Source organism: Pogona vitticeps, chromosome 2 (genome assembly GCF_051106095.1).
Source record: "Pogona vitticeps strain Pit_001003342236 chromosome 2, PviZW2.1, whole genome shotgun sequence".
NCBI lineage: Eukaryota > Metazoa > Chordata > Lepidosauria > Squamata > Agamidae > Pogona > Pogona vitticeps.
This window is the reverse complement of record NC_135784.1, coordinates 189,128,325-189,155,868: the sequence shown is the minus strand read 5'-3', so window position 1 is coordinate 189,155,868 and position 27,544 is coordinate 189,128,325. Positions and strand designations below refer to the sequence as shown.

Below are 27,544 nucleotides of genomic sequence, written 5' to 3'. Positions count from 1 at the left end.
TGGTTGCTTTCTTTTCATAAGAAAATGATCTGTAACAAAATTTTATGGATTCTCTCATGCCAGAGTCACAGGAATATAATAAATGACACTTCATTTTTTATCCCCCCCCCCCCAAATCACATCATCGTGCTTAAACAGTGAGGCCCAGGTTTGGACAGTTCTACAGAGCTATGTTCCATCTGGCTCTCTCTAGCCTAGCATGTGTTTTTACTAAAAAAAAGGTATCTGCTGTGGCAGCGCAACATTGTATTTGCTTTCAAACAGCAGTGACTTCTCTCTTGAAGGAATGTTAACCCACTCAGGTGGCCTCTGTCGCCTTACAGACTTGGGAGCCTGAGAAGGCAGAACGTGGGTGGGTGGATCACTAATTAATGAAACACAACAGTGGCACATCATATTTTCTGTATCCTATTCTGTATCCTGGTCACTGGCAAGAGTGGATCTAAACTAGGGTGCCCCTGAAAGCGGCATGATAGTGGGACAATAGATCTTGAGTACTCCCCATGCTGGCGATATCTTCATGACTTGCCTGTCATGGAATCTGTAGATGTGAAAGGGTCTGGCTGGAAATTTTAGGGTGGTGACTCTCATGCAGAAACAGCCGGAAGTGCTTTTGTAGGGTGCTGCTATTGTATTTTGGGAGGGGGTTCCTTTGCCATAGGAACAAAACTGTCCTCTGCATCTTTGGAAGAGCTACTTGTGGAGGGCAAAGGGTGACACTAAAAGAGTAACAAGTAACAGCCATTGTCTCAAACAGATGGGCTAGTAACCTGGTGCCTAAATGGAGAAAAGAAGACAAATTTGGTAAGCATTTCTCCTCAAGGAGACTTATGGGAAATGAAGGGAGCTATCTTGACAGGAGCTCCTTGTGCTGTCCGTTTCCCTTGTCCCTGTTTCAACAAATCCTATAGTTGTTGAAACCTCTATGGTGTCTTCTCTGGAACTGGAGGCAAAGGGTGGAGCTTCCAAAGAGGCTTCCAGACAATAAAAATCATAGCCGTGTTGAGTATCTCTTTCTGTCTTTATTCACGTTCACACTTCATGCAGTGATGTGGAACCCGTTTCATGCTCCCTATGTGTTTATAAGAGATTGAGCTAATACCATCAGCATTCTCATATGTTAGATGTCCCATCCCTCGCTGGGGTGCTAACTAGGAAAGAAAGAGCTATCTGATCGTGATATGCTGTATAACTTGTTGGAAAGATACCATTATCACCTGACTGTGGGCAGAAGGTTCTAGATTGTGATTCTAGCTGTGCCTCCTAGTAGCAGGTAGTAGGGGAATACCTGTATTAGCATTAACTAAAGTGTCATAAAAAACTAGGTGGGTTTCATGCTTTTCAGAATTCTCTCCCAGGGTCTTCTTAAGCTCTCTCTGCCTCTTTTGCTTAATACCCCAAACAAAGATAGGTTCTGAAGAACTCTTCAGCATTCTAACTCTTTTGTAACATTTTGTTGGGCATAATAAAGTTATCGTCCCAAATCCTCTCGCATAGCTCTGCAGAAGCATGTAGTTTGGAGGTAAACTGCCTCTAGTGAATAAATCACTGAAGATGGTATCAGTTGCATGCTTAGTCACACATTGTGAAGTATGCAATAGATAATGTCAACAGTGATTTCTTAACTTAAGGGAATTCCATCTCTAAGAGCTGCATCATTGGTAGTACATCAGTATAATTAGGCACGAGACTTTTGGTCAATAAGCAATTACTTTATGGGATTTTCCTGTTTGTGCATGCGTGTGTATATGAGTGTGGACAAGTTTATCTCCGATGTGCCTACCATTTTTTTTGGTAGTGGCAAACAGAATGAAGATGGGAGAGAAACAAAGGGCAACTAAGATATTTTGAAGGTACTGTACTAAATTTGGTAGCCAGTCCTGGATTGCTCCCATAGTGTTAAAATAATTCAAGAAACTGTCCCAGTACCCAAATCCAGGTGGATCCATTTGCACACCAGGTATATCCCAGCCTCTGAAATCTTTCTGTGTGCTTTGGGCACCAACCATTTTGATGGTGTCAGGAGCTCTGCTGCTGTATGATGTCATGCTTGGCAGAGGTGCTTTTATGCTCCTTTCCATTTCTTCCTTTCCTACATTTGCTTTTATGTTTCTTTTCCTACCTCATTTGTAGCCACTTTGTAGCTTTAAAAAAAAAAGTCACAAAGAGCACTTTGTGTGTATAGAAATTAAAACTTTTAGAGAAAGGTGGACAGATGAATAGAGGAGAGGTCTACCAATGTGTATTAACCCTAACAGATCAACGGAACATCTGGTGGTGATAAGGAAAGTACTCTGTATCTTTACCAGTTTTGGACCACAGGAGACTGCGGTCACTCCCATACCCTATTTCTAGGCCTGAGGGGGTGTCTGAAAACAATGTGCCAAATGGCATAGATGCAGTTTGACCCAACCTTACAGGTTTTATATTTGGCCTCTGCTGGTTTCTGCAATATAGGGTGACAACAAGGAAATTATGAGAGTTAGAAGATACTGATTGTGTCAGGTTCGAGTCCCTGCACTACTTGTTGGTTTTGTTGCTTGAGTCCCGTCCAATCTGGAGCTTCTCTCGTAATTCTAAAAATAGCAGTGGGAGACATTCCATGGTAAGTGGGTCTCTTCGTGTTGTTTTATGAATGAGAACAAGAAGCATATTCATCCCCATTGGGGGGGCATTTTTCCAAGATGATTTTGTGACCATTATTTCCAACAATGCTAGGCTTAACAAACAGGAAACTGCAATGTCCCCAATAGTGATCATTAAAAAATTTTTTTAGATTTTGCATACCTCTTTGGTTAGTGGTCTGAGGCACCTGAGTAGAACTTTTCCATATTCTTGAATTGCTTGAACCATTCTGGATGTATTTCATGTCCTATGTTTCTAGGGAGATATATATATATACACGTTTCCCTTTCTGAATTATCATCTTCTAGCATCCTAGGTGTTGCGATCAAAACGGAGTTTCAAAAATCTGATACGAGTGCTAATTTATAAGTAGATCCAGGGGTCATTTTAAATTCTACAATTTCCACCTAGACCTGCTCCAAATTGTAAGGAATCCCTGTCCAGGTAAATAGCCCATTCTATAGTTAACACTCGCTACTTAAGTTAGATTCAGATTAAAATAAAGGGGTACACAGTTTTATTGAGAAGAACATCAAGATGCTGGGTAGAGTGGGGATTGCAGAGCGAGGCAGAGAAGTACTTACGTACTCATTAGGTATATAGCCAGGGGAGAGGCTAACCTCATTCTGTCGGGAATTATTATTATTTACCAGTAACTGATTGCTGGTTGTTTTTCTGTCTTTCTGCATCATGCTGAGACCAGTTTTGCATTACTACATCACTTAGGATTGTCAACTAACTTTTCTTGAGATCCCTCCAATATCCTGGAGCACAGCTTGATCTCATCTTCCTGTCCAGAGAGCAGGCATTTTCTTTATAAGCTCTCGTTTGATGGCTTCCATCCAGAGGTTACTGGGATTAATGCCATAACTTTGCTGATGGCAACTGGCTGCCTGAGTGAGTTTTTTTTAAAAAAATGAATTGTTGTACCTTACTGCCTTGGGGCGCGGGGGGGGGGCTTTTGTTTACCAAAGGGGATGTGGTGGCACTGCGGGTTAACCCACAGAAGCCTCTGTGCTGCAAGGTCGGAAGACGAGCAGTCGGAAGATCGAATCCACACGACGGTGTGAGCTCCCATCGCTTGTCCCAGCTCCTTGCCAACCTAGCAGTTCGAAAGCATGTAAAAATGCGAGTAGATAAATAGGTACCAGGAAGGTAATGGCGTTCTGTGTCTAGTTGTGCTGGCCACGTGACCATGGAAATTGTCTACGGACAAACGCTGGCTCTATGGCCTGGAAATGGGGATGAGCACTGCCCCTAGAGTCAGACATGACTGGACGAAATGTCAAGGAGAACCTTTACCTTTTATTTACCATTTTTAGTGTGCTATTGGTTCAATCCTTTTCTAGTATTTGCATTTGTGTTTTTGTTAGGTTTAAATACTACTGTCTTTTAATGATGTGAGCCACTTGGGGTCCTTTTTAAGGAGAAAGTCAGGGCAAAAGCAAATAAACAAGCAAATCAATCAGTCAGTCAATCAATCAGTCAATCCATGTGCCTGTCTTACCAGAAGATACTACAGTGTTTGTGCTTGTATTATAAGACACAGATCTGGCACAAACGTAAGACACAGCATGTCCATATCCCACCAGAATTAGTACATCGCTCTTTTTCTCTATGAGCTGATCCACTAAACATGCTTGAATGTGTTTGTCTCCCATTTATATCTCAGCACAAATCCATCCACTGAAGCTATTGGCAGGCTCAAAGGCTACAGAGAGGGCAAGAACTCATTTCCTTTTTGCCAGAGGAAGAAGCCTTCTAGCCGGGAACAAAAGATGGAGGGAACTGAAATGCATTCTCTATGTATTACAGATTGTGACAGTGTAATTTTATGTACCACGGGGCAAAATCTTCAGTAGCTTAGCAAACGACCCAACTTTCAGAAGCAAATTGTTCCAAGAAATCACCATAGATGCAAGCAGTCTCGCAACTCCGTATGCAACAGATAATATTTACAGTGATTTCCTTAGCTAAGGGAGTTTACCTGCAAAAGCTGTGTGACTTATGTTATGTCAGTTTAACTAGGCAAGAGGATTTGGGCGTTTGGATTTTTAGTGAGAGGTTTATAATTCTGTTTGGCATCAAATGCAGGACAACATTTGGTAGAAAGACAGACTAAGTGTACGACTACACAGCAAGAAAAATGCAAATTCACTTGCATTTTTCACTTGCTGTGAAATCACGCTTGGGAATTTGGCTCTTTTTTATTTAAGTGGCCACACAGGAAGACAGGAGGAAAGCTTTATTTGCTGTCTGTTTGCAGCTCCATTGAAGCCTGTTGTGGTACACTTAAAAGGAACTGCCTAACAAGCTGTAAACAAGGGTTCCCTCTTCTAGTTTCCTCATCATTAGCCGTGTGTGTGTGCATATTTGTGTGCTGGCCCTAGTGGTACAGTGCTGGCACCAAGGTGTTAAAAAAAATCTTTCCACCTTTGCAAGTTGAGAGAGGTTTTGCTTCACCCGTCACTGTTATAAAAAAACGGAAAGTAATGCTGAGATTTCCACCAAAAAAACCCTTAGCTGTACTAACAACACCAAACAAATCTCCAGAATGATTTGTGTTTCCCTTAGTGTCATGTGATTGACGGAAGAAAATGCAAATTAACCTGTAGCATTTCCTGCATCTTTCCCAGTGTAGTTGCACCCTAAGAATTTGATGGAATAAATGTGGCAAAATGAAAATAGAGGGTGGTGTTGATAGGTCACATTGGCGAGGAAATTGATGTTGAAAAGAGAGAAACTCAACTGGTCCCAAGGAATGGGGGTGCTTAGGGGAAGTTGTACATCAAGCACAGGGCCGTTCAAGATAGGCAATGCCCTTTCAGTAGCTAAAAGTGCCCCTGTTTCAAAAACAGTTTTTTCCCCACATTTAACCAAGTTCATTGTTGTGTCTTTATTGTTGTTTTTAATATGTATAAATTACTCTTTATCTGCTGGTTGTAATATTGTATGTGTTTAACTCTTTTTAAATATTGGAATGATTTATTTTAGCTTTCAGTATTGTTTCTTATATGATAACAAATAAAACCTTGGATCTGTTTTTAGCAGAAAGGCAACTTGCTTGCTTTTTGCTTGCTTGCTTGTTTGTTTATTTAAAAATACTGCCCCTCATAGGATGGCTGTACTGTATAAGTTGTCAGTATGGGTAGACATGCTTCTAGGGAACCATTCCTTTTAGTCAGTGGAGGATGCATGTTCACTGTTGCGCTGATTCTGTGGTGATCATCTGGGGCCTTATGATCATTTTTGGCAGCTATCCATGGGTTTTTTGGAGCAGAATGGATACTTGAGCCAAAATGTCAGAATAGTGACAGTAATAACCATCACATATGCATGTAGAGAAAGCCCATGGGCTTCTCTGTACAACAACTTAATTTCTCTTAAACCAAAGTGATTTTCCAAAAAAATTACTAACACATAAGTATGTGCAGATGATACTTGCATGGAACTGAACCTGTACCTGTGCATGGAGATATTTTTACTTCAAATCCCATGATGTCTTTTAATGTAAGAATTATTTTAAGAGACTTGTCAGTAAGAGTTAATGATATGCTCTGATTCGATCTTAATTTTTAGCCTGGAATTTTGACTGCACCGTAAATACATTTTGTTTTGTTTTAAAATTGCCTGTGCATTGTCCTGGTTCACAGTAGCTGTCAGCAGTTCTGTGTAGGTTTTGGTGCAGTGGAGTTGCTTAGAAGTTAAATTTGAGAGGTAAGGCTAGATTCTAGTACTTTTACATGTTAATTAATATACTGCAGAGAAACTCTGTAGCAAAGCCAGATAAATGTGATCTTGCATTGACTTTGGTTCTGTTTCTTGGGAGAATGTCAAGACAACTGAACTGGAAATCAGAGCTGCTAGAGAGGAAGAATGACGTTTGAACAAAATGTTCAGAAATTTAAACTGTGCCAGATATGGCCTGATGTTTTGGATTTCTGTGGGTGGTCTCATGTCAGAGTGAAGCTTTTTAGATTTGCAGGAGTATGTGGTTTCAGAACACTTATGTAGGCCTTTATATAAAACTAAGTTGTTTCACAATATGAAAGAATGAGATTATTATTTAGGCCAGGCACTGAACTAAGATTCTTATTAAATAATTTCCATTATGGCTAATTGCAAGCTCAGTTTAAGAGTGTTGCATGGGAGATACAGAAAGAGCTTGTTTGTAGTGTTTTTGCTGCCTTATCGTGGCGAAGGGGCTTGAGTAACTCAGAGAAGCTATGGACTATGCCGTGGGTATCTCCTGAGAAACCTATATGTGGGACAGGAAGCAACAGTTAGAACTGGACATGGAACAACTGATTGGTTCAAAATTGGGAAAGGAGTACGACAAGGCTGTATATTGTCCCCCTGCTTATTTAACTTACAGTATATGCAGAATACATCATGTGAAAGGCTGGACTGGAGGAATCCCAAACCGGAATTAAGATTGCCGGAAGAAATATCAACAACCTCCGATATGCAGATGATACCACTCTGGTGGCAGAAAGTGAGGAGGAATTAAGGAAACTTGTAATGAGGGTGAAAGAGGAGAGTGCAAAAAATGGCCTGAAACTCAACATCAAAAAAACTAAGATCATGGCCAGTGGTCCCATCACCTCCTGGCAAATAGAAGGGGAATATATGGAGGCAGTGACAGATTTTATTTTCTTGGGCTCCATGATCACTGCAGATGGAGACAGCAGCCACGAAATTAAAAGACGCCTGCTTCTTGGGAGGAAAACGATGACAAACCTCGACAGCATCTTAAAAAGCAGAGACATCACCTTGCCAACAAAAGTCCGAATAGTCAAAGCTATGGTTTTTCCTGTCGTGATGAATGGAAGTGAGAGCTGGACCATAAAGAAAGCAGACTGCAGAAGAACTGATGTCTTTGAATTGTGGTGCTGGAGGAGGCTCTTGAGAGTCCCCTGGACTGCAAGGGGAACAAACCTATCCATTTTGAAGGAAATCAACCCTGAGTGCTCACTGGAAGGACAGATCCTGAAGCTGAGGCTCCAATACTTTGGCCATCTCATGAGAAGAGAAGACTCCCTGGAAAAGACCTCGATGTTGGGAAAGTGTGAAGGCAGGAGGAGAAGGGGATGACAGAGGATGAGATGGCTGGACAGTGTCTGCGAAGCAACCAACATGAATTTGACACAACTCGGGGAGGCAGTGGAAGATAGGAGGGCCTAGCGTGCTCTGGTCCATGGGGGTCATGAAGAGTGGGACACAACTAAACGACGACAACGATTAATCTTTGGTAGGAGATAATTTCTCAAAATAAATGGAAAAAGAAGGGCATGGAAGAGAATGACGTTGCTTGAAGAACCTTGGGAACCAGCTTGGATGTAACATATCATTGTTAGAGCCACCACATCCAAACATCCATCATGGTGTCCATCATCGGGTAGGAGATGAACAAGACAAGGGATGAAAACTCCCCTTATTGTATCTTGCATTATCTGAGCTGCATTCATATTTTCCACATACTTTTGTGACAGAAACACTGCTGAATCTGGAATTCCAAAAATCTTAATATTCTACCTACATTATCTCAACTATATTGTCTTGTACATATTTGTAGTTTTCTCTCTTTAAAAGCATTCCATTGCACTTACAAAACCGGAGAACAATGTCTTCATTTGCAATCATGTCCTTTGGGAAGTTCCTGCTGCTCTTAAACTGATGGGTTCCACCACTGTGACCTTGTAATGCTGGATTTTGGGGCTGGCCACGCTCCAGTGGGCATCGCCTCTTTTCTCCCTAGAGGTATGTATTTTGCAGCTGTTTGAGTCAGAGTCTGTGAGAGGCAAGGAAATGTACAGTGGGTGGAATTTTGTGTTTGGCTGGTCTCCAAAACTGGAACAGGGTGGAGAAAAGTTTGTGACATGCAGGGAAAACTTTGTCAACATGGAATGTTTTAATATAGCAGTTTTATGGGGTGCTTAAGCTGATAGGTGCCAATCCATTCTGTTCTGTTCTCTTGAACAGTTCTATGAGGGATGACAGTGGTGTCAGTCTGTCTCCCCTTGAGGCCAAAGATGGGCAAACAAGTGGAAAACCTCTCATGGGGCACATGATGATTTACAATAATGTTCAGATGCATTCACAGATTGTACGGACTTCGCTCTTCTGTGTTATAAAAATTGTGTGCTGTCAGTTAAATTCTGACTTACTGTGACCTTTTCTAAGGTTTTCTAGGCAAAGAATACTCACAAGTGTTTATTTAACTTATGCTGCCCAGAGACCTTTGGGTAGAGTGGGTGGCATATAAGTTAAATAAATAAATAAATAAATAAATAAATAAATAAATAAATAAATAAATAAATAAGTGATTTACCATTCCCTTCTTCTAGGGGCACCCTGGGACTACGTAGCTCACCCAAGGCTACATAGGCTGGCTCATCTGACAGTAGAGAACTGAACTCCCAATCTTGGGATCTGTAGCCAGATACCTAAATGACTGAGCTATTTTCTATCTTGGGAGATGGCTATCACACCTTTAATGGTACCTGTTGACACCAATTTTTTAAAGTCATTGATATTTTTAGAGAATATTAAGTCAAAAGTCCTGATTTTATGCTTTCCATTCCAAGTTTTCCCTCATATAGTGATCCATTTTGGACTTCAAGTGAGTAGGATAACAATAATGTTCCAAAACAAAAATAAACTACAAAACAACAACAGCTACACAGACTCCTGTTTTATGGGAGAATAGACTCCAGCATAAGCCAGTGGTACCACAACAGAATAAGAAGTGGGTCAAGTTCTGCTGATAGTAGAATTTTCATCTGTAGTTTCATGAAGCCATCCCCAGTTAAAAGGGCAATGAAAAAGAAAAGAAAAACACAGTACATTTATGTTGTAGCCATCCTTCAGTCTTGAGAGACGATGGTAACATGCTCTGAATAGAGGTCTTGGAACAACATCTAGTGTGGCTGAGGCGGCCAATTCAAGAGTGACCAACCTTTCCACACTGAAGACAAATACAATCTGTCCCCTGTCCCAGCTCCCTGATTTTGGTGGTTTCGGGACTGCCTCTTTGCCTCAGCCTGCTGGACAAATGTCTCTTCAGATTGGGAGAGGCCATGATGCAACACCTGCCTCCAGGCTGAGCACTCGGATGGCAAGGTTTCCCATCTGTTGAGGTCCATTCCTAAGGCCTTTAGATCCCACTTGCAGATATCCTTGTATTGCAGCTGTGGTCTCCCCCTGAGGTGATTTCTCTGCACTAATTCTCCATACAGGAGATCTTTTGGAATCCGACCATCAGCCATTCTCACGACATGCCCGAGCCAACGTAGACATCGCTGTTTCAGTAATGTATACATGCTAAAAATTCCAGCTCGTTCTACGACTACTCTATTTAGAACTTTGTCCTGCCAGGTGATACCAAAAATGCATCGGAGACAATGCATATGGAAGGTGTTCAGCTTGCTCTCCTGCTGTGCACAAAGGGTCCAGGACTCACTGCAGTACAGAAGTGTGCTCAGGACACAGGCTCTATAGGCCTGGATCTTGGTATGTGATGTCAGCTTCTTATTAAACCATACTCTCTTTGTGAGTCTAGAGTAGTGGTCGTCAACCCCTGGTCCGTGGCCTGAGCCAGACTGGGCCGTGAAGACAGACCTCCCGCCCCACCACATACACTCCCCTCCCCACAGCTGCTTTACGCACATGCACGTATGCCAGTGCCAGCATGAGCGCTTCCCCACCACTTCACGGATGCGCCCAAGCAAAGGGGTGGGCAGGTGTGTGGGCGTGCGTGCAGGCACTCCTGTGCATGCACGAAGGGGTGGGGGAACTCTCACGCTGGGGCTGGCGGGTGGGCGCTCCCCCACCCCTTCATGCATGTGTCAAAGAGCGCATGTGCACCCACACACACCTGTGGGGGGGCCCTCCTTCCTCAGAGGTTCAGCTGGTCTGCGGTCCCAAAAAGGTTGGAGACCGCTGGTCTAGAGAACACGGTAGCTGCTTTGCCAATGCATTTATCCACTCGACATCTAGGGAGAGAGTGTCAGAGATTGTTGAGCCAAGGTACACAAAGTCATGAACAACCTCCAGTTCTTGTGTGGAGATGGTAATAAAGCAGACCTGGGCGAAGTGTGGCCCGCAGGCCGCTCCTGTCCGGCCCACCAGCCGTCGCTCCAGTCCTAAAAAAGTTTCAGGAGTTAACTATGTCAGCCTTGTAGTTCGTTCACCCCAGGGCCTCACCCAATGGGGGCCTATTACTACCCACAAATTGGGGGCCTATTACTACCCACCTAATGGGGGCCTATTTTTAAGTAAAGTTCATTCAGCCCCTGAACACAGTTCAGATTTTTCATGTGGCCCCCTATAGAAATTAATTGCCCACCCCTGTAATAGAGGGGGGTGAGTCCATGCCCTGGCCCGTGACTTGTGTTTTCTTCAGGCTGATTGTTAATCCGAAATCTTGGCAGGCCTTGCTAAAATGATTCATGAGTTGTTGAAAGTCTTCAGCAGAGCGGGCAACAACAGCTGCATCATCGGCGAAGAGAAAGTCCCACATGCATTTCAGCTGCACTTTGGTCTTTGCTCTCAATCTAGAGAGATTAAAGATCTTTCCACCTGATCTAGTCCAGAGATAGACACCTTCTGTTGCGGTTCCAAAAGTGTGCTTCAGCATGACAGCAAAAAAGACCTCAAACAGAGTCAGTATGAGGACACAGCCCTGTTTCACTCCGCTTCGGATGTCAAAGGGATCTGATGTTAAGCCGTCAAAAACTATACTGCCCTTCATTTCCTCATGAAAGGACCTGATGATATTAAGGAGTTGAGGAGGACATCCAATCTTGGGAAGTATTTTAAGAAGGCCGCCCTGCTAACCAAATGCCTTTGTAAGATTTATGAAGGCCAGAAAGAATGGCTGTTATTGTTCCTTACATTTCTTCTGCAATTGTCTGATGGAAAAATACCATGTCAATGGTGGATTTCATATTAGCTTGAAATCCACACTGTGATTCTGTATAGACTCTGTCTGCAAGCATCTGGAGTCTCAGCACAAGACGGGCAAGCAGCTTCCCTACAACACTGAGATGGCACAGTAGCTATTGCAGTCGCCCCTATCTCTTTTGTTCTTATACAATGTGACGATGTTTGCATCCTTCATGTCCTGTGGTACTCCACCTTCTCTCCAGCAAAGACAAAAGATTTCATACAGCTCAGTGGTGATGATCTCTTTACAGCACTTCAGCACTTCAACAGGGATGTTATCCTTCCCAGGTGCCTTGCTGGAGGCGAGGAAATCCAAGGCCGCTTTTATTTCTGCTAAAGTTGGTTCACTGTCCAACTCTTCCAAGACAGGCAGGCACTTGATGTTATTCAATGCCTCTTTGGTTACTGCATTCTCTCTGGAATACTGTATAGCTCAGAGTAGCGCTGTACCCAGCGTTCCATCTGCTGTGCTCGGTCCTGGATGATCACACCTTAGACTTCAAGGGAGCAGATTTCGTCTGTATTGGACCTAAAGCCTGCTTGATACTGTCATACATTCCCTTGATACTACCTGTGTTGGCTGCTATCTGTATCTGAGAGCAGAGCTGAAGCCAATAATCATTAGAACATCTCCTGGCAGCCTGTTGAACTTCGCTATGAACAACTTGAAGAGTACGACTATTTGTATTATCAGAGGAAGCTAGGTCCTGGCTGTTCACTCTGGAGGCATATAAGAAATGTTTAAAAGCAAACTGAATGTGGGAAAAGGGGAATAACGACAACCTATAGTTGAAGATAACAGATATGATGAGTCCAACTCTCCCCTTTTTTTGAATAAGAAGATGTGCTGCTTATGTAACATCTCATAGTACAGTGGTGCCTTGCTTAACGATTAGCTCGTTAAACGACACAACCGCTTTATAATGAAGTTTTTGTGATTGCTATTGCGATCGCAAAATTATGTTCCTATGGGGAAAATTCACTTGACGATCGGTTCCCTGCCTCGGGAACTGATTTCTCGTTAGACGACGATTCTAAAACAGCTGATCGGTGGCTCTAAAAATGGCCACCCGCTGTGCAGAATGGCTCCCCACTGTTTTTAGCATGGATTCCTCGCTTTACAGGCACCAGAAAATGGCCGCCCTATGGAGGATCTTCGCAAAACGAGCAGGTATTTCGCCCACTGGAACGCATTGAACGGTTTTCAATGCATTTCAATGGGTTTTTAAAAATTTGCTTGACGACGATTTCGCTTAACAGCGATTTGAAAAGTATGGATTATCGTTGTCAAGCGAGGCACCACTGTATTTAAAATGCTGTTTGGGTGGTTTACAATTAAATCATCTAGGCTACACATTGCCCCCCCCGCCAAGCAAACTTGGTACTCCGTTTACCAACCGAGGAAGGATAGAAGGCTGAGTCAACCTCGAGCCATCTACCTGAGCCTCTTGGGATCAAACTCAGGTCATGAGCAGAATCTTGGCTGCAGTATTGCAGTTCAACCACTCTTCCATGAGGCTCCTCAACTGCACCATGAGGACTGCCAGGAATAATAGCAACATTACTACATGTATCAATAGTGTAAATTAAATCTGAGAGAAGATTTTTACCTAGAAAGGATTTTCATGATGTACTAGTTTTCCGTGTGCAGGGTATCTTGAAGACAACTGTGATACTGCCAGATGGTGCAGCCCGTAGGGTTATGACCTCAAAGAAAAATAGTTCTCGGTTCAGATCAGAAAATGTTGTCCTTTGAGACAAATGTTCATTTTGTACATATAGATTTGGGAAGTGCTTGAATTTTTCCAGTCATGCTGCACACAACTCGAGTAGGTTGTTATCTTAGAAACACATAAATGTTTGATTTCCTTTGTTTAAATAATGGAGTCTTGCCTGAAATGCCCAGGCAGACATAGCACCTGGCTCAGTGCTGATGGGACTGTGATATACACAGAACAGGCTGGATGGTTGTGTCTTCCTACCCCATAAACTCTTACGAACCAGTTCACTTACTAACAGGAAAAGCAGACAAACCATGCTGGAAATCACATCATGTCTTCCTCCACTCCACAACCTCCAAAATAATGTCTCTCCTTAAAGCTATCTACAGTGGGTCCTCGGCTTATAAACGTCCCTACTTAACGAACATTTTGAGTTACAAAAAGCTGTGGCAGCAAAATTTTGGTTCGACTTGCGGCTGGAGCTTCGACCTACGAGAGGAAAAAGGCAGGGGGAAAGGGCGGGAAGTTCAAAGCTGCCCCTGATGCCCTCTGTCTCCCAACCCCGCTGCCTCTGCTGCTGCAGCAGCGGAGGCAGCGGGGATGGGAGACAGAGGGCAACGGGGACAGGAGGCACAGGGCAGCAGTGACGGCTTTGGAAGCCCTGCTTCCCAGGCGTCCAAAGCCGCCCGACTGTCGCACTGGGTCCCAGTGCTTTGGAAGCCCGGGAAGCCTCCGCAGCAAATTTTTGGATTTTTTTGTTTGTTTTTTGCAGCCCGAGGGGCTTGCAGTGTTTTATTTTTATTTATTTTTTCCTGTGGCCGGAACGGATTAAATGGTTTTCAATACATTCCTATGGGAAATGGTGCTTTGATTTATGAAATTTTCGAGTTGCAGCTACCGTTTCAATACGGATTAATTTCGTAAATCGAGGAACCTCTGTATTTCCTTCTTTCACTTTCTCATTCTTGAGGTCAATCTGCTCTCGCTATAGTTTGTACTACACCTTGCTGACCTGGATGTCTGTATTCTAAACCAGGGGTCTCGAAACCTTTGAGCGTGATGGCCACATCGTATATTTTCCACATTTTTGAGGGCTGAAGGAATGTGCGTGTGGACATGTGTACGGATGGACACATGCATGGATGTCTGCACGTGGGCACGCATGTACATACAGATAGGCTGAAGAGGACGGGTTGGATAAAATGGCAGTGCAGGCCAGATGTGGCCCACAGGCTGTAGTTTGGAGACCCCTGTCCTAGACCATGATTTGAGCTGTCTGGGTGCACCAAAACTGTAGTTAGTTTGCCTCTTTCTGCTTGGCTTATGTTGAAGTGCAATGGCAGTGTACAAAAAAAAGAGTAAATGGAGAAAATTATTTGCATCTAATCTTTGCCTCTGGGAGGTTCGGCGTGTATGACACAAATGTATACAGTGGACCCTTGACTTACAGATGGCTTGACTTACAGACTTTTTGAGTTACAGACTTCTCTGGCTGCAAAATTTAGGTTTGACTTGCAGCCTGAGAATTGACTTACAGGCCAGAAAAAAACTAAAATGGAACAAAAACGGCCTGTTACGGGATTAATCGGTTTTCAATGCACTGTAGGTCGATGGAGACTTGACCTACAGATTTTTTGACTTGAGAACCGCCTTGCAATATGGATTAAGTTCTCAAGTCAAGACCCCACTGTATTTGTTCCTTAAAGTCTCTGGGTATAAGTCTTCATGCGCATCCCATACTGTTCACTGGATTTTTGAGTTTGTAGCTCATTTGAAATGACATCCTTTATAGAATTGTGAATAAGTATTATTAGACTATATCATGGCCATGCTATTTCTGATCACTTATATGCAACTTAGGTAAAGTGTCTGATTGGAAGCTTACTGTAAGACGCCTTTCATGCATATTCTTTTCAAGGAAGCAGCAGAGTCTGTTGAAGCACAAACAACAAACAGCGCTGTGTCACCTTTGAGACTGACACGTTTTATCATGAGGTTTTCTTGGCTGTACCCTACATCATCAGATGGATCTGAAGTATTTGTTCTGTTTACATTCTGTGGTTTTGTTCTGTGAAATCCTGGGATTAGTAGCTTAGAATTGCCCGTCAGAGAGTACATAGTGTAACTCTTTGCAGCAAATGTTAACTACCTTGAGAGGACTGAGCCAAAACTACTATAACCATGTCATGAGTCTGACTCACAGTCTGTTTCCCTGTGGATCCACAGACCATGTACTCACTGGTTCAAAGATTTACTCTGGTTACCAAAATCCTCCATTATTAGTTGCACATCTTATATGGTTTTCATGACAACTTGAAGTTTGTGCTGCTGTTGGCTCTATGGCTTTATTTGCTACTTGCCATGTTTGCTGTAGGACAGAGGTCCCCAACCCCCGGGCCGCGGCCTGGTGCCGGTCCGTGGCCTGAGCCAGACTGGGCCGCGAAGACAGACCTGCCCCCCCGCACGCACTCACCCCCGCACAGCCTGTTTGTGCCTGCACGTGCACTCCAGTGTGCCTGTGCGAGCACCACACTTCCGTTTGCGCATGTGCACGAGCACCTGTGCGCCCACACAAGTGCCACACTGCTGTTTGTGCATATGCACAAGCGCTCGGGCTCGCATGAGAGAGAGAGAGAGAGAGAGCTCATTCGCGCATGTGCACAAGCGCAGGGGGTGCCCCACTTTCCCCATGGGGTGAAAAAGGTTGGGACCCCTGCTGTAGGAGAGAGTCTGTTTTCTGCTGGTCTTTGATTACAGAGACTCATTCTACTAAGAAGTCTTGTCTGGATGTTTCAGCTACTTTGCTGTCTCTCACTGGGAAATCCTGATTTGGACCTAGTTGGTCTTTTCCTTTGTGAGATCTTTCCACACTGTAATTAACCCGTCTTTGTCCAATGGTGCTGAATTCCTCTGGTTTGGGTTGTGGCCAAACTATGTTCTAAGATGTTTTTTCTTGTGCCAGCAAGGCTCCTGGCTCAGAACCCCACCTCGGCTCACATATGTGTTCATTAAACCCCTTGTTATTTTTAATAACTATTCTGCTTATTTTGGACATGCCAGACAGAGCCGTTGTCGACTTACAGTACGTCTGCCACCTTCTGGTAATGTTACCATGCCACGACGTGCACTCTGCCCCCGAGTGTTGGAATGAAATGCCTTCCTCCAAATGTCTGGAAGAAACAATTCAGTTTAAATTGCTTCCAGTTTTTCATTTTCCCCCATCTTAAGCTCATTCCATCCTGTCTTTGAGTGTATTGTTGTGTGCAAGTTTGGCAAATGCCTATATTTTGTGCAAGCAATTGTCTTTTCTTCACCAGCAGACGGGCTTTTCTGTATACTTTCCTCCAACACTTACAATTTCATGCACATTTTTGTTTGGAGATCTTCACAGCAAAATTCTGAAAATTTAAATTCCAAAAGATGAGTCTTTTCTGGTTTACACAATCATTCTAGATATGAAGGTGGTGTGAATTCTTTTTGACACACAAGTCAAATAAATTTCTCTCCTGTTCTTAACGGAGACTTGGAGCAAGGTTTCTGAAAAGGCCATCTGTTCTGCCCATGCAAAGTATTTTCATTTTGAGGCAGATACCATTTCAATGTAGTTTTCCATCATCAAGTTCTTCCTGCCGAGAAAGTGGACTTTTCCATGAAAGCTCACATTAATATCTAGCAGTCTTTTAGGTGCCACAACATTTCTGTCTTCTTTATTTTTTTCTTTTTCCTTTGGTTTTGGCCATATACCCTATTCTACTATCTCTATCCTCTTAGCATGATGCCAGAATTATATATCCCACCACCCTGTGTCTGTGTTTTGCATTCTTTATCATTACTGTATTTATATTTGCTCTAAAGCTGGCAAGAGAGCAAATTTCCTAGCCTCTGTGTTGGCCATATAGGCAGAGAAGGAGAGCATGAAGGGGCAATATTCTCTAGCCCCTGAGTTCAGTGAGAAGTTGCAGTGAAGATCTAACGAAAATGGAGTGTCAATTACTGTATTTTTTGCACCATAAGACTCACTTTTTTCCCACAAAACAGGGGGGTGGAAAGTCTGTGCATCTTATGGAGCGAAGAAAACAGATTATATTTTCCTGTTTTCTTCTCCTAAAAAATCGGTGCGTCTTATGGAAAGGTGCGTCTTATGGAGCGAAAAATACGGGTAATGCTATAAGTAAACTGTACACAAGTCTGGGAGAAAAGATTGTTATCTTTGCTGTCTGCACTTGCAAATATGTATATCAACATTGTTTAAGAAAAACTGGTTTGTGATATTGTGGAGCTGAGGCTGTTCTGGTGCCTAAACTACATTTTTCTTCTATCACAAAGTATGTTGTAACACTCACAGTACTATAGCCTGTAATATGGGGGACAGGTGGTGGTGGAACCTGAAAAGCTATCATCTTTTTCTGAATGAAACTTGTAATCCAGCAACATTCTTGTTGTAACTTGTAGGAAGAGCCAATAAGCAAATCCAAAATCTGTGCCAATGTTTTCTGCGGAGCTGGTCGGGAGTGTGCTGTGACAGAGAAGAGTGAGCCAACCTGCCTGTGTATTGAGGTAAGATGTCAATTAGCACTTTGAGTTTCTGGTGTTGCTGATATCACCGGCTAATGGGCAAAATATGGAGTCCTCCCAAATGGGAAGAGCACCATCTCCCATAATGACAAGGGCTCATGTGCTCCTCTATTTTCCCAGTGGCTTTCTGCAACAGTCGTCTTGGCTATGCTCAATAATCCACGTCTGCCCCCTTTTTGCAGGGCAGAGTCTCACATCTTCACCCAAGCTGGCCATTCCTTTGTGACCATGTTACATTTCTTTTTCTTTAATTTTAATATCATCCATGATAGAATAGGAAGCAACAGAAGAGGGAGATGGATATGAGGATACAGAGGGGGAGAATAGGCATTCAGTTCAGTGAATTGCAGATACCAAGACTTACTTTCATGTAAGGAATGAGGAGGAAAAGTCTGAAGCTGAATGTTTTTAAAAAAATAACTTTAAGGAAGAGAGGGCCCATTCCACTAAACACCCATGAAAGATGAGTGCCCCTCTCTGTTCACTTATTCTCATCGCCCTGCACAGAACACTTTGGCTCATGGGAGGTTTTGCAGTGATTCAGCACGGTGGGAAATCAGTAATCTAAATTGAGTGGAAAGCCTTTGCAGACATAGAAGGCTCTCTGCTTTCAGACAGTCAAACTCTGTGCATGGGGAGGGGGGGATGGTGAGGAGATCATGGAGGGGGACGGGAGCTAGCATGCTTCTTCCCTGCTTCCTCTTCTTACCTGTGGATGCACTATGCAAATACAGTATCTGCATAAGGCTAAAGGGAACATTATACAGTGGCATTTTGAGGGACGGCTGCAGCGTTGTCTCTGCTGTTTCCTGAACTTTTTAAAAAAATGCTTATATTTCATTTTAAAATTGTAGTTGCATGCCTCTTTCCCTATAGAGCAAATCAGGTTTTTTTTAAATGCTAAGGAGAAATAGTAGTGCAGCTGTCCCTCTCCCCAACTAAGAGTGTTGCCACTGCTGAGTCATTTGCAGAGATGCCTGCTCAGTTTGTACGATTGTTCAGAAAATCCCTTCCTCAGGTGGGGAAGATACCATCCATATCTGGGATTGTATTCACCAAACATTCTTCCCTAATGAGACTGTGCTGCTTTGCCAAAGAGGCAGACCTGGGTGGGTGAACAAATGGATATGAATGGTGGGGAAGTTGTTTTAAAAATGTTTTCCAGAGATGGGTTTGTACTAGTTTTGAGAACACTCAGAAGGTACATTATACCAGCTAAAATACATGGAAGTAGAGCTGGGGCACTTCGGATGAAGAGAGGTTCAGCAGTTCCCAGCCCCACCTCCTCTAGCAGGCACCCACTCAGGGGCAACATCCCAGCTTCCCTGCCCTGCCTCCTCCGGGCACTGCCTCCGAGTTTGTGCCTGCCAAGAGGAGGAGAGTCTGGGAAGCACCACACACCTTTTTGTCTGAAGGATGAACCGAGATGAGCCGCCAAAGCAGCGGCTCGTACCCATCTCTGCACAGAGGCCATGCAGCGTGCTGCCCCCTATGCGGGAAAGGCTATGGACAAGGTAGTTCTTTATTTCATGCTTAGTGACATGTCTGAAGACGTAGGAATTTCGGGTCATGAATGATGTGAAAGAAACAGGGAGACGTTCTGAAATGTGTGTTGGAAGATGATCCAGGACTTGCACTATTATGTATAAGGATGCTGAACAACCCTGTTGTAAGGATTTGTTCCTTAAGCCTGTCCTTGATCCTAGTATTATGTGGGTGTTAGTGGGAAAGCACAGAGGTTACATCCTGTAGTGGTTGGATTAATATAACTTGAAAGCTTATGATCGGATCTAAAATTTTCTCTCAGATCTGGAAAATAATAACCAAAACTGTTCTGATCACTAATATATGGAATTGTGATTGATTGAGTGATTGAGTGATTGATTGAGTGATTGACTGGGAGAATTCAAATGCTTTTGATAACTGATTTTCTTGTCATTTAATCTCATTGATTTTTAAATAATCCAATTATTTTTTTAAATAATCTAATTATGTTTGTTCATTGTATTTTTCTTTCTAAAAATCCAATAGACGTAGGCCAGAATCCTACTGGGATTTAAACTGGCATACGTTTAATTGCATAATCTTTGGCAGTGAATTGTTGCTGATTAAAGAATTACTGCATGCATCTCTGGCTACTTGCTGAGTCACATAACTGATGCAGGATTAGGTATGCAAGAGGCAACTTCTTAAGTGATGGCCATTTGCAACCACAATCCATGCAGTTACACTTGCAGCGGTGTAAATCCATAGTTGGATTCTGGCCATAATATGGAACAGTAAACAGTGATGAGGCCAGGCAAATATCCTTCTGTCAGCCATCATTCTACTGGTTTGGTGGGACTATAGAAAACAGCCCACCCATATCGCCCTGAAAGGTCAGATGGTTTTGTACAGATGTGTGTGTGATTTCTTAAGATGAGTAATTACGTAAGTACGTGCAACATATAAATCGACACTGACACCTATAAAGACTTATTTTATTTATTTATTTATTTATTTATTTATTTATTTATTTATTTATTTATTTATTTATTTATTTGATTTATATCCCACCTATCTGGACTATAAGACCACTCTAGGCGGCTTCCAGCATATAATAAGAATAAAATACAATTAAAAAACAAAATGTGCATAAACATAAATAATAATTACAATCACAGCAGATAAAAAGGAATATAAGGAAAATTAGAAAAGGATTCAGGAATTGATTGGAGGGAAGGCCTGGATGTATAACCATGTTTTTAATTGAGTTTTAAAAACACCCAGCGTAGGGGCCGTGCGAATCTCTGGAGGAAGGTTGTTCCAGTATTAGGTGAGGAGCCACCGCCAAGAAGGCCCGGTTTCGTGTCTTCTCCTTCCGGGCCTCTCTCGGTGTCAGGCTCCTCAGCCTCACCTCCTGACTCGCGCGGGTGATCCGGGTAGACCTAGGTGGGAGCAGGCGTTCCGCCAAGTATCGAGGTCCTAAACCGTTTAGGGCCTTATAAGTAAGCATTAAAACTTTGAAGTTGACGTGGAAACAGATGGGCAGCCAATGCAATGCGGCCAGCGTTGGAGAAATGTGTTGGTATTTTCTCACTCCGGTAAGGCGTCTGGCCGCAGCATTCTGCACCACCTGAAGTTTCCGCATCAGCCTCAAAGGCAGCCCCACATAGAGCGCGTTACAGTGGTCTAATCTTGAGACTACGAGCGCATGCACCAAGTTAGTGAGTGCCCCCGTGTCGAGATAGGGCCGCAGCCAGGCAATCCGCCAAAGATGGAAAAAGGCGGTACGGACTACCGATGCCACCTGTGTTTCCATGGTGAGCGTCGGGTCCAGATGTATGCCCAAACTGTGGACCCCACTCTTCGCAGCCAGGGTCGCCCCCCCAAATGTGAGAGAGTCCCCCAAGCCGCTAACCACGGGGCCACTTAATCATTCTGTGACTGGAATCAATCACAGAATGATCTCTTCCTCCCTTTTCTCTCCCTCTCCCCTCTTCCCCCTCCCTCTTTCCTGATCCTTGGAGGATTTGGCATCCAGGACTATATTCTTGGGGTTCTCTCTCTCTCTCTCTCTCTCTCTCTCTCTCTCTCTCTCTGTGCGTGTGTGTGTGCACACCCAGCCTTGCATATCTTCCTTTGATGGGACCATGTTGGGAGACTAAGAGGAGCAATCAATCAACGGCATCTTTTAGAAACCTCTGTCTCAGGAATCTTAAGAATGTTGAGGAGAAAAGTGGCAATTTCTTCTGCTGTCCCCTAAACGCATTTCTAGTTAGCTTTGCTGGAGGGCCAGTCTAACAGCAGACTGAGGAGAGGAACAAGATGAGGGTGGGGGCAGTAGTCCAGCAGGGCAGGATCAAAAAGTTATCCAGGGTGTATTTGTACAGGGTGTGCTTTTTCAGCTTCCTTTAGCCCCCAAGTCTGGCTGCCTGTTCTTTGGCATACACGTGGAAGTGCTTTGTGAATAGCACTTCTGATCTGCTGCACTTCCACTAATGTTGCTGCAGCTTCCTGTTGTGCGCACAGCGATGCACAACCAGCTTTGAGCTACTGTGTTGTTTGCAAAACACTCAGTAAGCAAAGCCTTGGTTTATGTCAAAGTCATGAAACCAGTATGTTTAGATAACTAATTGGAGCTGTTGATCTCTGATCCATTTTCCCCACCCCATGGTTAGTGTCATACCATACGTTACAGCAGTATTCTGTGTGAAGTTGATTTTGACTCTTGACTCCCTTCCTACATTTCTTCAGGCTATCTTATCTGCATGCTTTTTCTATTTTTGTAGAAATGTAAACCTCACAAGAGGCCTGTCTGCGGCAGCAATGGCAAGACATACTTGAACCATTGTGAGCTGCATCGGGATGCTTGCCTCACTGGCTCTAAGATCCAGGTGGATTATGATGGCCACTGCAAAGGTAAGCCGGGATCACACTGGACTGCTTTTGGATCAGCTGCGATCCCAAAAATAGCAGCTCGCAGTCACATCGGCCATTAACTAAGTAAGTGGGGAAATGGATGTAGCTACACAATAGCTATTAACCCTAATGTCACCTTTGCCTGACCAGGCAGCTTCAAACCCCAGGCCTGACCTGGGGTGTGTATGCAGGTTTCCAGGTTAGAATGGGACTTTTCTTTTGGATAACCATCACTTCTGTCTTTCCTGCTGGGCTCCAAGCAGAATCTTAGCCCCAGGAATATGCTTGTGTGCTCTCATTCTGGGGAGTGGTGTCACCTGGGCTACAGCTGCCCAGCTCCATGAAATGAGCATCTCACCGTGGATCTGATTCTGGCAGACTTTGATAAGAAAAACTGAGGCGACTGAGAGAATCTTTTTCATAGGTTCTTAAATCATGGCATGCTCAACTGCACATTCTCTGTGTCTCATTGGGGTTCTAAAGGAAGCCCCTCCCCCTAGAGGACTCTAGGATGTGTTGAGTAAATTGATATGTAGTCCAAATCCAGGTGTATATAATAAAGTAAAGCAACATACCAATGGGCAATTAGGTAAGTTTGTATATAAGGAACTGAACTAAACTTTGCAAGTGGTGTAACTGCACGCCACAAAAGCACAGTGTTTTCTTTCCTACCTCTGTTGAATAATTCCATGTTTTGAGGAAACATAATGTGTACATCAGGAAAAGAATAGAATTACTAGAGTACTCTCAAATCAATATTTTATTTCTTTTCTTTTTAAATAGAGAAGAAGCCTGAGAACTCAGCGGCAAGTCCAGGTAATTATATCTTTGCCATCCTTAGGTATTCTTATCACTTCCTACAACATTTGTTTGGTGTCAATCAGAAAGAAGGAAGATCTGTATGTCTACAGTTAGGGCAGAAATGTTTGTAAACAGGCAGATGTTGTCTGGAAAAAACAGTAAAAAGGCTATTTTCTTACTACAAATTTCTATTCTTCAAGTCCCATGATGACATTTTTCATCTCCCGCAGGAGCTCATAAGCAAAGGGTTCACATCTAAAACTGTCTCTCCAGAAGGAGAAACTTCATGTGCATAACTTGACTTAATCTCAGGTTGGCAAGCTGAGTGACTACAGATCATCCCTTCATTGAACACTCTAGAATTGATGAAGGACAATTGTGTTCTCGCCTCCTATGTTAGCATTTTCTTTCTCCCCTTGTGTTTCTCCCCTCTTCCTCATCCGACTCTCCTCTTTTTCTCCTCAACCCAATAGTTGTCTGTTATCAGTCGGATCGAGATGAGCTCCGGCGTCGGGTTATCCAGTGGCTTGAAGCTGAGATAATTCCTGATGGGTGGTTCTCTAAAGGAAGCAACTACACCGAAATCTTAGACAAGTACTTCAAGGTATGAGGAATAACAGGAGTGTGAAAACAGGCACCAGTATCCTATTGAGCTTCTGCTGGGTGGAAAGTCCTGACAGTGTAATATTGGCATTGGTTGCGATGGTGCACCCCAACAACCCTCCCACTTCCTGTTTGCACAATGGCATTGCTTGTGCAAGTGGCATAAATCCACATTACCAGACTGGTGGGACTTCCAGTCTGCAGAAGTTCAGTAAAAGACTCACCAAAGATATTTGACCTCTAGAGCAGTGGTTCTTAACCTTGGGTTACTCAAGTGCTTTTGGACTGCAACTCCCAGAAGCCTTCAGCACCAACTGTGCTGGCTGGGGTTTCTGGGAGTTGCAGTTCAAAAACACCTGAGCAACTCAAGGTTAAGAACCACTGCTGTAGAGAAGCTGCTTATTTCTTTCCAGCTGCAGATGTAAACATCATGTAACCCTATCATATACTCAGTGCATTCCTTCACAAATATCTTGAGTGGTATATAAAAGTACTAGCTTTATTTGTACTTGAGTTACATATCCAGAACTAAAATACAAATGCAATAATAAGCAACACCTTTACAGACCTCTAAAAAAATCATCACAGTGATCTGTATAGGGGATTGCCCTATTCTTGCATTTGTATTTTAATTTGTTTGAACTGCATGGCTCCCCTTCGTTTCATATCTGGAACTGTTCATAATCCATCTTCTGAATCATTCATCTCTATGCCTCCCTTTTCAGGCACCAGGTCTGTATTTTGGGAGACCCAAATATGTTTAAGGGACGTGGTGGCACTGCAGGTTAAACCGTAGAAGCCTCTGTGCTGCAAGGTCTGTAGATCTTCAGCTATAAGATCGAATCCACGCAACGGAGTGAGCCCCCATCACTTGTCCTAGCTCCCGCCAACCTAGCAGTTCAAAAGCATGCAGATGCAAGTAGATAAATAGGTACCACCTTGGTGGGAAGGTAATGGCGTTCCATGTCTAATCGCGCTGGCCACGTGACCATGGAAACTGTCTTCAGACAAATGCTGGCTCTATGGCTTGGAAACGGGGATGAGCACCGCCCCCTAGAGTCGGACATGACTGGATTAAAATGTCAAGGGGAACCTTTACCTTAACTCATCCATTGGGTTGCTCCAAATTGGATGCCAGTTGATGGCACATAATGACGAACATCTGTCTATTGGACACTTATAAAAATACCAGACAGATATAGTTCCTAGGTGAAATAATAATTCCATATTTCATAAAGAAGAAAAAACAGAAAGACTATAAAGGAAGATGTTGGAAAGAACAAAGGTGACAAAATACAGAGTGCTGAATGTAAATTACAGTTCAGTCACACGTTCTAAGTAGAAAGAAATAATAAATGGAAATAGTAATGACAACAAAACAGGAAAAGAGCAAGCTTTTTCAGGACGTAACTGCAGCAGTCTGTGATGAGGAAGCCAGAGTGGCTCTAGTTCAGAGGACTCCTTTGCCATGAGACTGTGCGTTCATCCATTCATATCACAAGCATGAACGAGTCCCTTCCAGCCAGTTTTCTCCCCAGACGAGTCTCTCCATTGACATCTGCTCTGGCCTGTAAGTGTCAGTGGCTGGTAAAGTGGCAGAAAAATTTATACGCTGGCACTTTTACAACTGGTATAAAAGAGCCACAGAGACTTTTACCAGACGTTCAAGTGAGCAAAACAGGAACAATGCAGAGGGAAACAATAAGCACACCATAAGGGAACATGGGCTCACTTAAGATAGACTGTGCTAGACCAAACCATTTTTGCTTTTGAGAGGATAATTAACTTTCTAGATTAAAAGGATTAAGAACCCTGCTTCTGTTTTGATTTTAGTAAAGATATATTTTTAAAAAACCACTTCACTTGGAAATGATGCAAATGAAAACTTCCACATATAAGGTAAAAGAGCTTGGCCTATGCAGAAAAACATAAACCATTGGAATCAGACCTGTGTAAACGAGGATGGTGCTTTCCATTAGCAGCTCATAGACAAAGCGGTTGATTATCTTTCCAACAAATCTGGCAAGAGGTCCTTGCTTGATTCATGATCCAGCGATGACACATCCGAGTCACATTAAATTGCATGTTCTTATGGAGTGTGTGTGCTGCATGTTGAGGTTTCTTGGTAGCCAAGTATGTGAATTTTTATCTTAGTGGCTGTGAACCTTGCAGGGTGGAAACTACTGCTTTACTGCCAGTTTTTGTTTGTTTGTTTGTTTCTTACAGAATTTTGATGATGGGGATTCTCGCCTGGACTCCAGTGAGTTGCTGAAGTTTGTGGAACAAAATGAGACAGCTGTGAACATCACCACCTATGTTGATCAAGAGACAAATAAACTGCTCAGGTAACTGGAATTTAAGAGATGAATTTCAAACTACAAATGATGTCTGTTTAATTTTTTTTTCCTGCAAAGCAGACTCAGGAGACTGAAAATAGAATTATAGCCAAAGGAGGTCCATTTCAAGTCTCCATTCTTCCCATTCCAAGTCATGTCTGCTTTCTTATCCACTGGGGCAAAAGAGTTGGCGGAATAATTTCTGGTCCACTTTCTGTTGCTCAGTGGTTGGGAAAGCAGCTGGGCACGTATATATGTGAGATTTGGAGCCGCCGATTGGCAGAAAGGGAAATGGTAAACAGCTGGTGCTGCCACTTTATAACAGATTCCAAAGCTGTTTTGCTTTTAAATATTTCTGGTGAAATAATCAATGCCATTTATAATTTGACTTTATTAATCATTTCTAAATTAATTCAATTAATTACACTTTAAACTAAGCCACTTCTTCTGTGTGCAAGCTTTTTAAAATTTCACTAGCAGCGGAAATTGTGACAGCTCTCTGCAGTCACAATCAATCCTCCCTCACCTTCCTATAATTCTTACATTGTTGTTTATTTAATTGATATATATCATATCTCTTCAGGGAGTTCCTCAGTGGCTGCTTAAGTTTACAGAGTCACAAATAGTGGTCCAGAACCCTGATATTTACTCTCATTGTGGTGTCTTGGTGTATAGGCATAAGTGTTCTCTATCTACCCAGTAGAGACTTAATTGTTTTTATCAGGTGTCTAGCCCTGTGGGTCTTGAGCATCTACAACTGGGGATAAATGGAGTGTTTTTCTTCTTCCTCTACCATAAGAAAATAAAAGGGAATAGCCCAAACATCAGAGTGATGTTTGGGTCCTGAGCCACGTCAAGGTTGGTCTTACCCCCTTTGGCTCCCTCTTTCTTACCTTCTCAGACTTTGAAGAGTTCAGTGAGGCTTGCCTTCCTTCTGCTTCCTCCACCCCAAGTGTGGAGCAAGTTATCGTCCAGTTCTGGGAGTTTCCTTAAATTATTTATTGGAGACAAATGCAGGACTGATTATAGCATTGTTTCAGACTGTGATGTGAGACTGCTTCCTGAGTCCTGGTTGCAAGAACCTGTGAAACATGGCAGTCCCACTGTGCATTGTGCATGAGTACTCCTTTTCACCTTTAGAAGCTTATCTAGTGACCATCTCCTCTAATAGCCAATAGCTGCAGACCCACACCTCTATATTTTCCACTCATCGTATCATTCCCTGCCCCAGTCTTTCCCTTGGGCTCAGGGTGAATTCTCCCTTCCTTTGTCCAAAACTCCTATCCTGTTGTTAGGAGAGAACTGGGGATTGATTGCTCTTAGCCCTGAAGCTGGTTGTCTTCCTTTTCCATCACCTATGGAATCTCAAAGTCTCTTCTCCACCATCTTGGGGTATGGTTGTATTACAGCCCAACATCTGAACCATTGGCTACTGCCAGGCAGACAGGATGGAGAGTTTTCCTTACTTGTGTATTTTGACAATAGTTTCTGGCTTTTAGCCCAGATCCTCAGGCTAGTTTTTTCCAATTTAAAAAG

The 27,544-nt window shown here is 43.1% G+C and overlaps 1 protein-coding gene across 1 annotated transcript in view; it reads left to right on the top strand.

The window, feature by feature from the left end:
• The window catches only part of FSTL1 (follistatin like 1), a 44,737-nt gene that overhangs the window by 7,921 nt on the left and 9,272 nt on the right, over positions 1-27,544 (top strand). Inside the window, exons 3-7 of the mRNA XM_072991702.2 lie at positions 17,745-17,849; positions 22,139-22,268; positions 23,052-23,084; positions 23,543-23,673; positions 25,899-26,017. Coding sequence (XP_072847803.2) covers positions 17,745-17,849; positions 22,139-22,268; positions 23,052-23,084; positions 23,543-23,673; positions 25,899-26,017 — 518 coding nt within the window. The remainder of the gene's footprint in view (positions 1-17,744; positions 17,850-22,138; positions 22,269-23,051; positions 23,085-23,542; positions 23,674-25,898; positions 26,018-27,544) is intronic.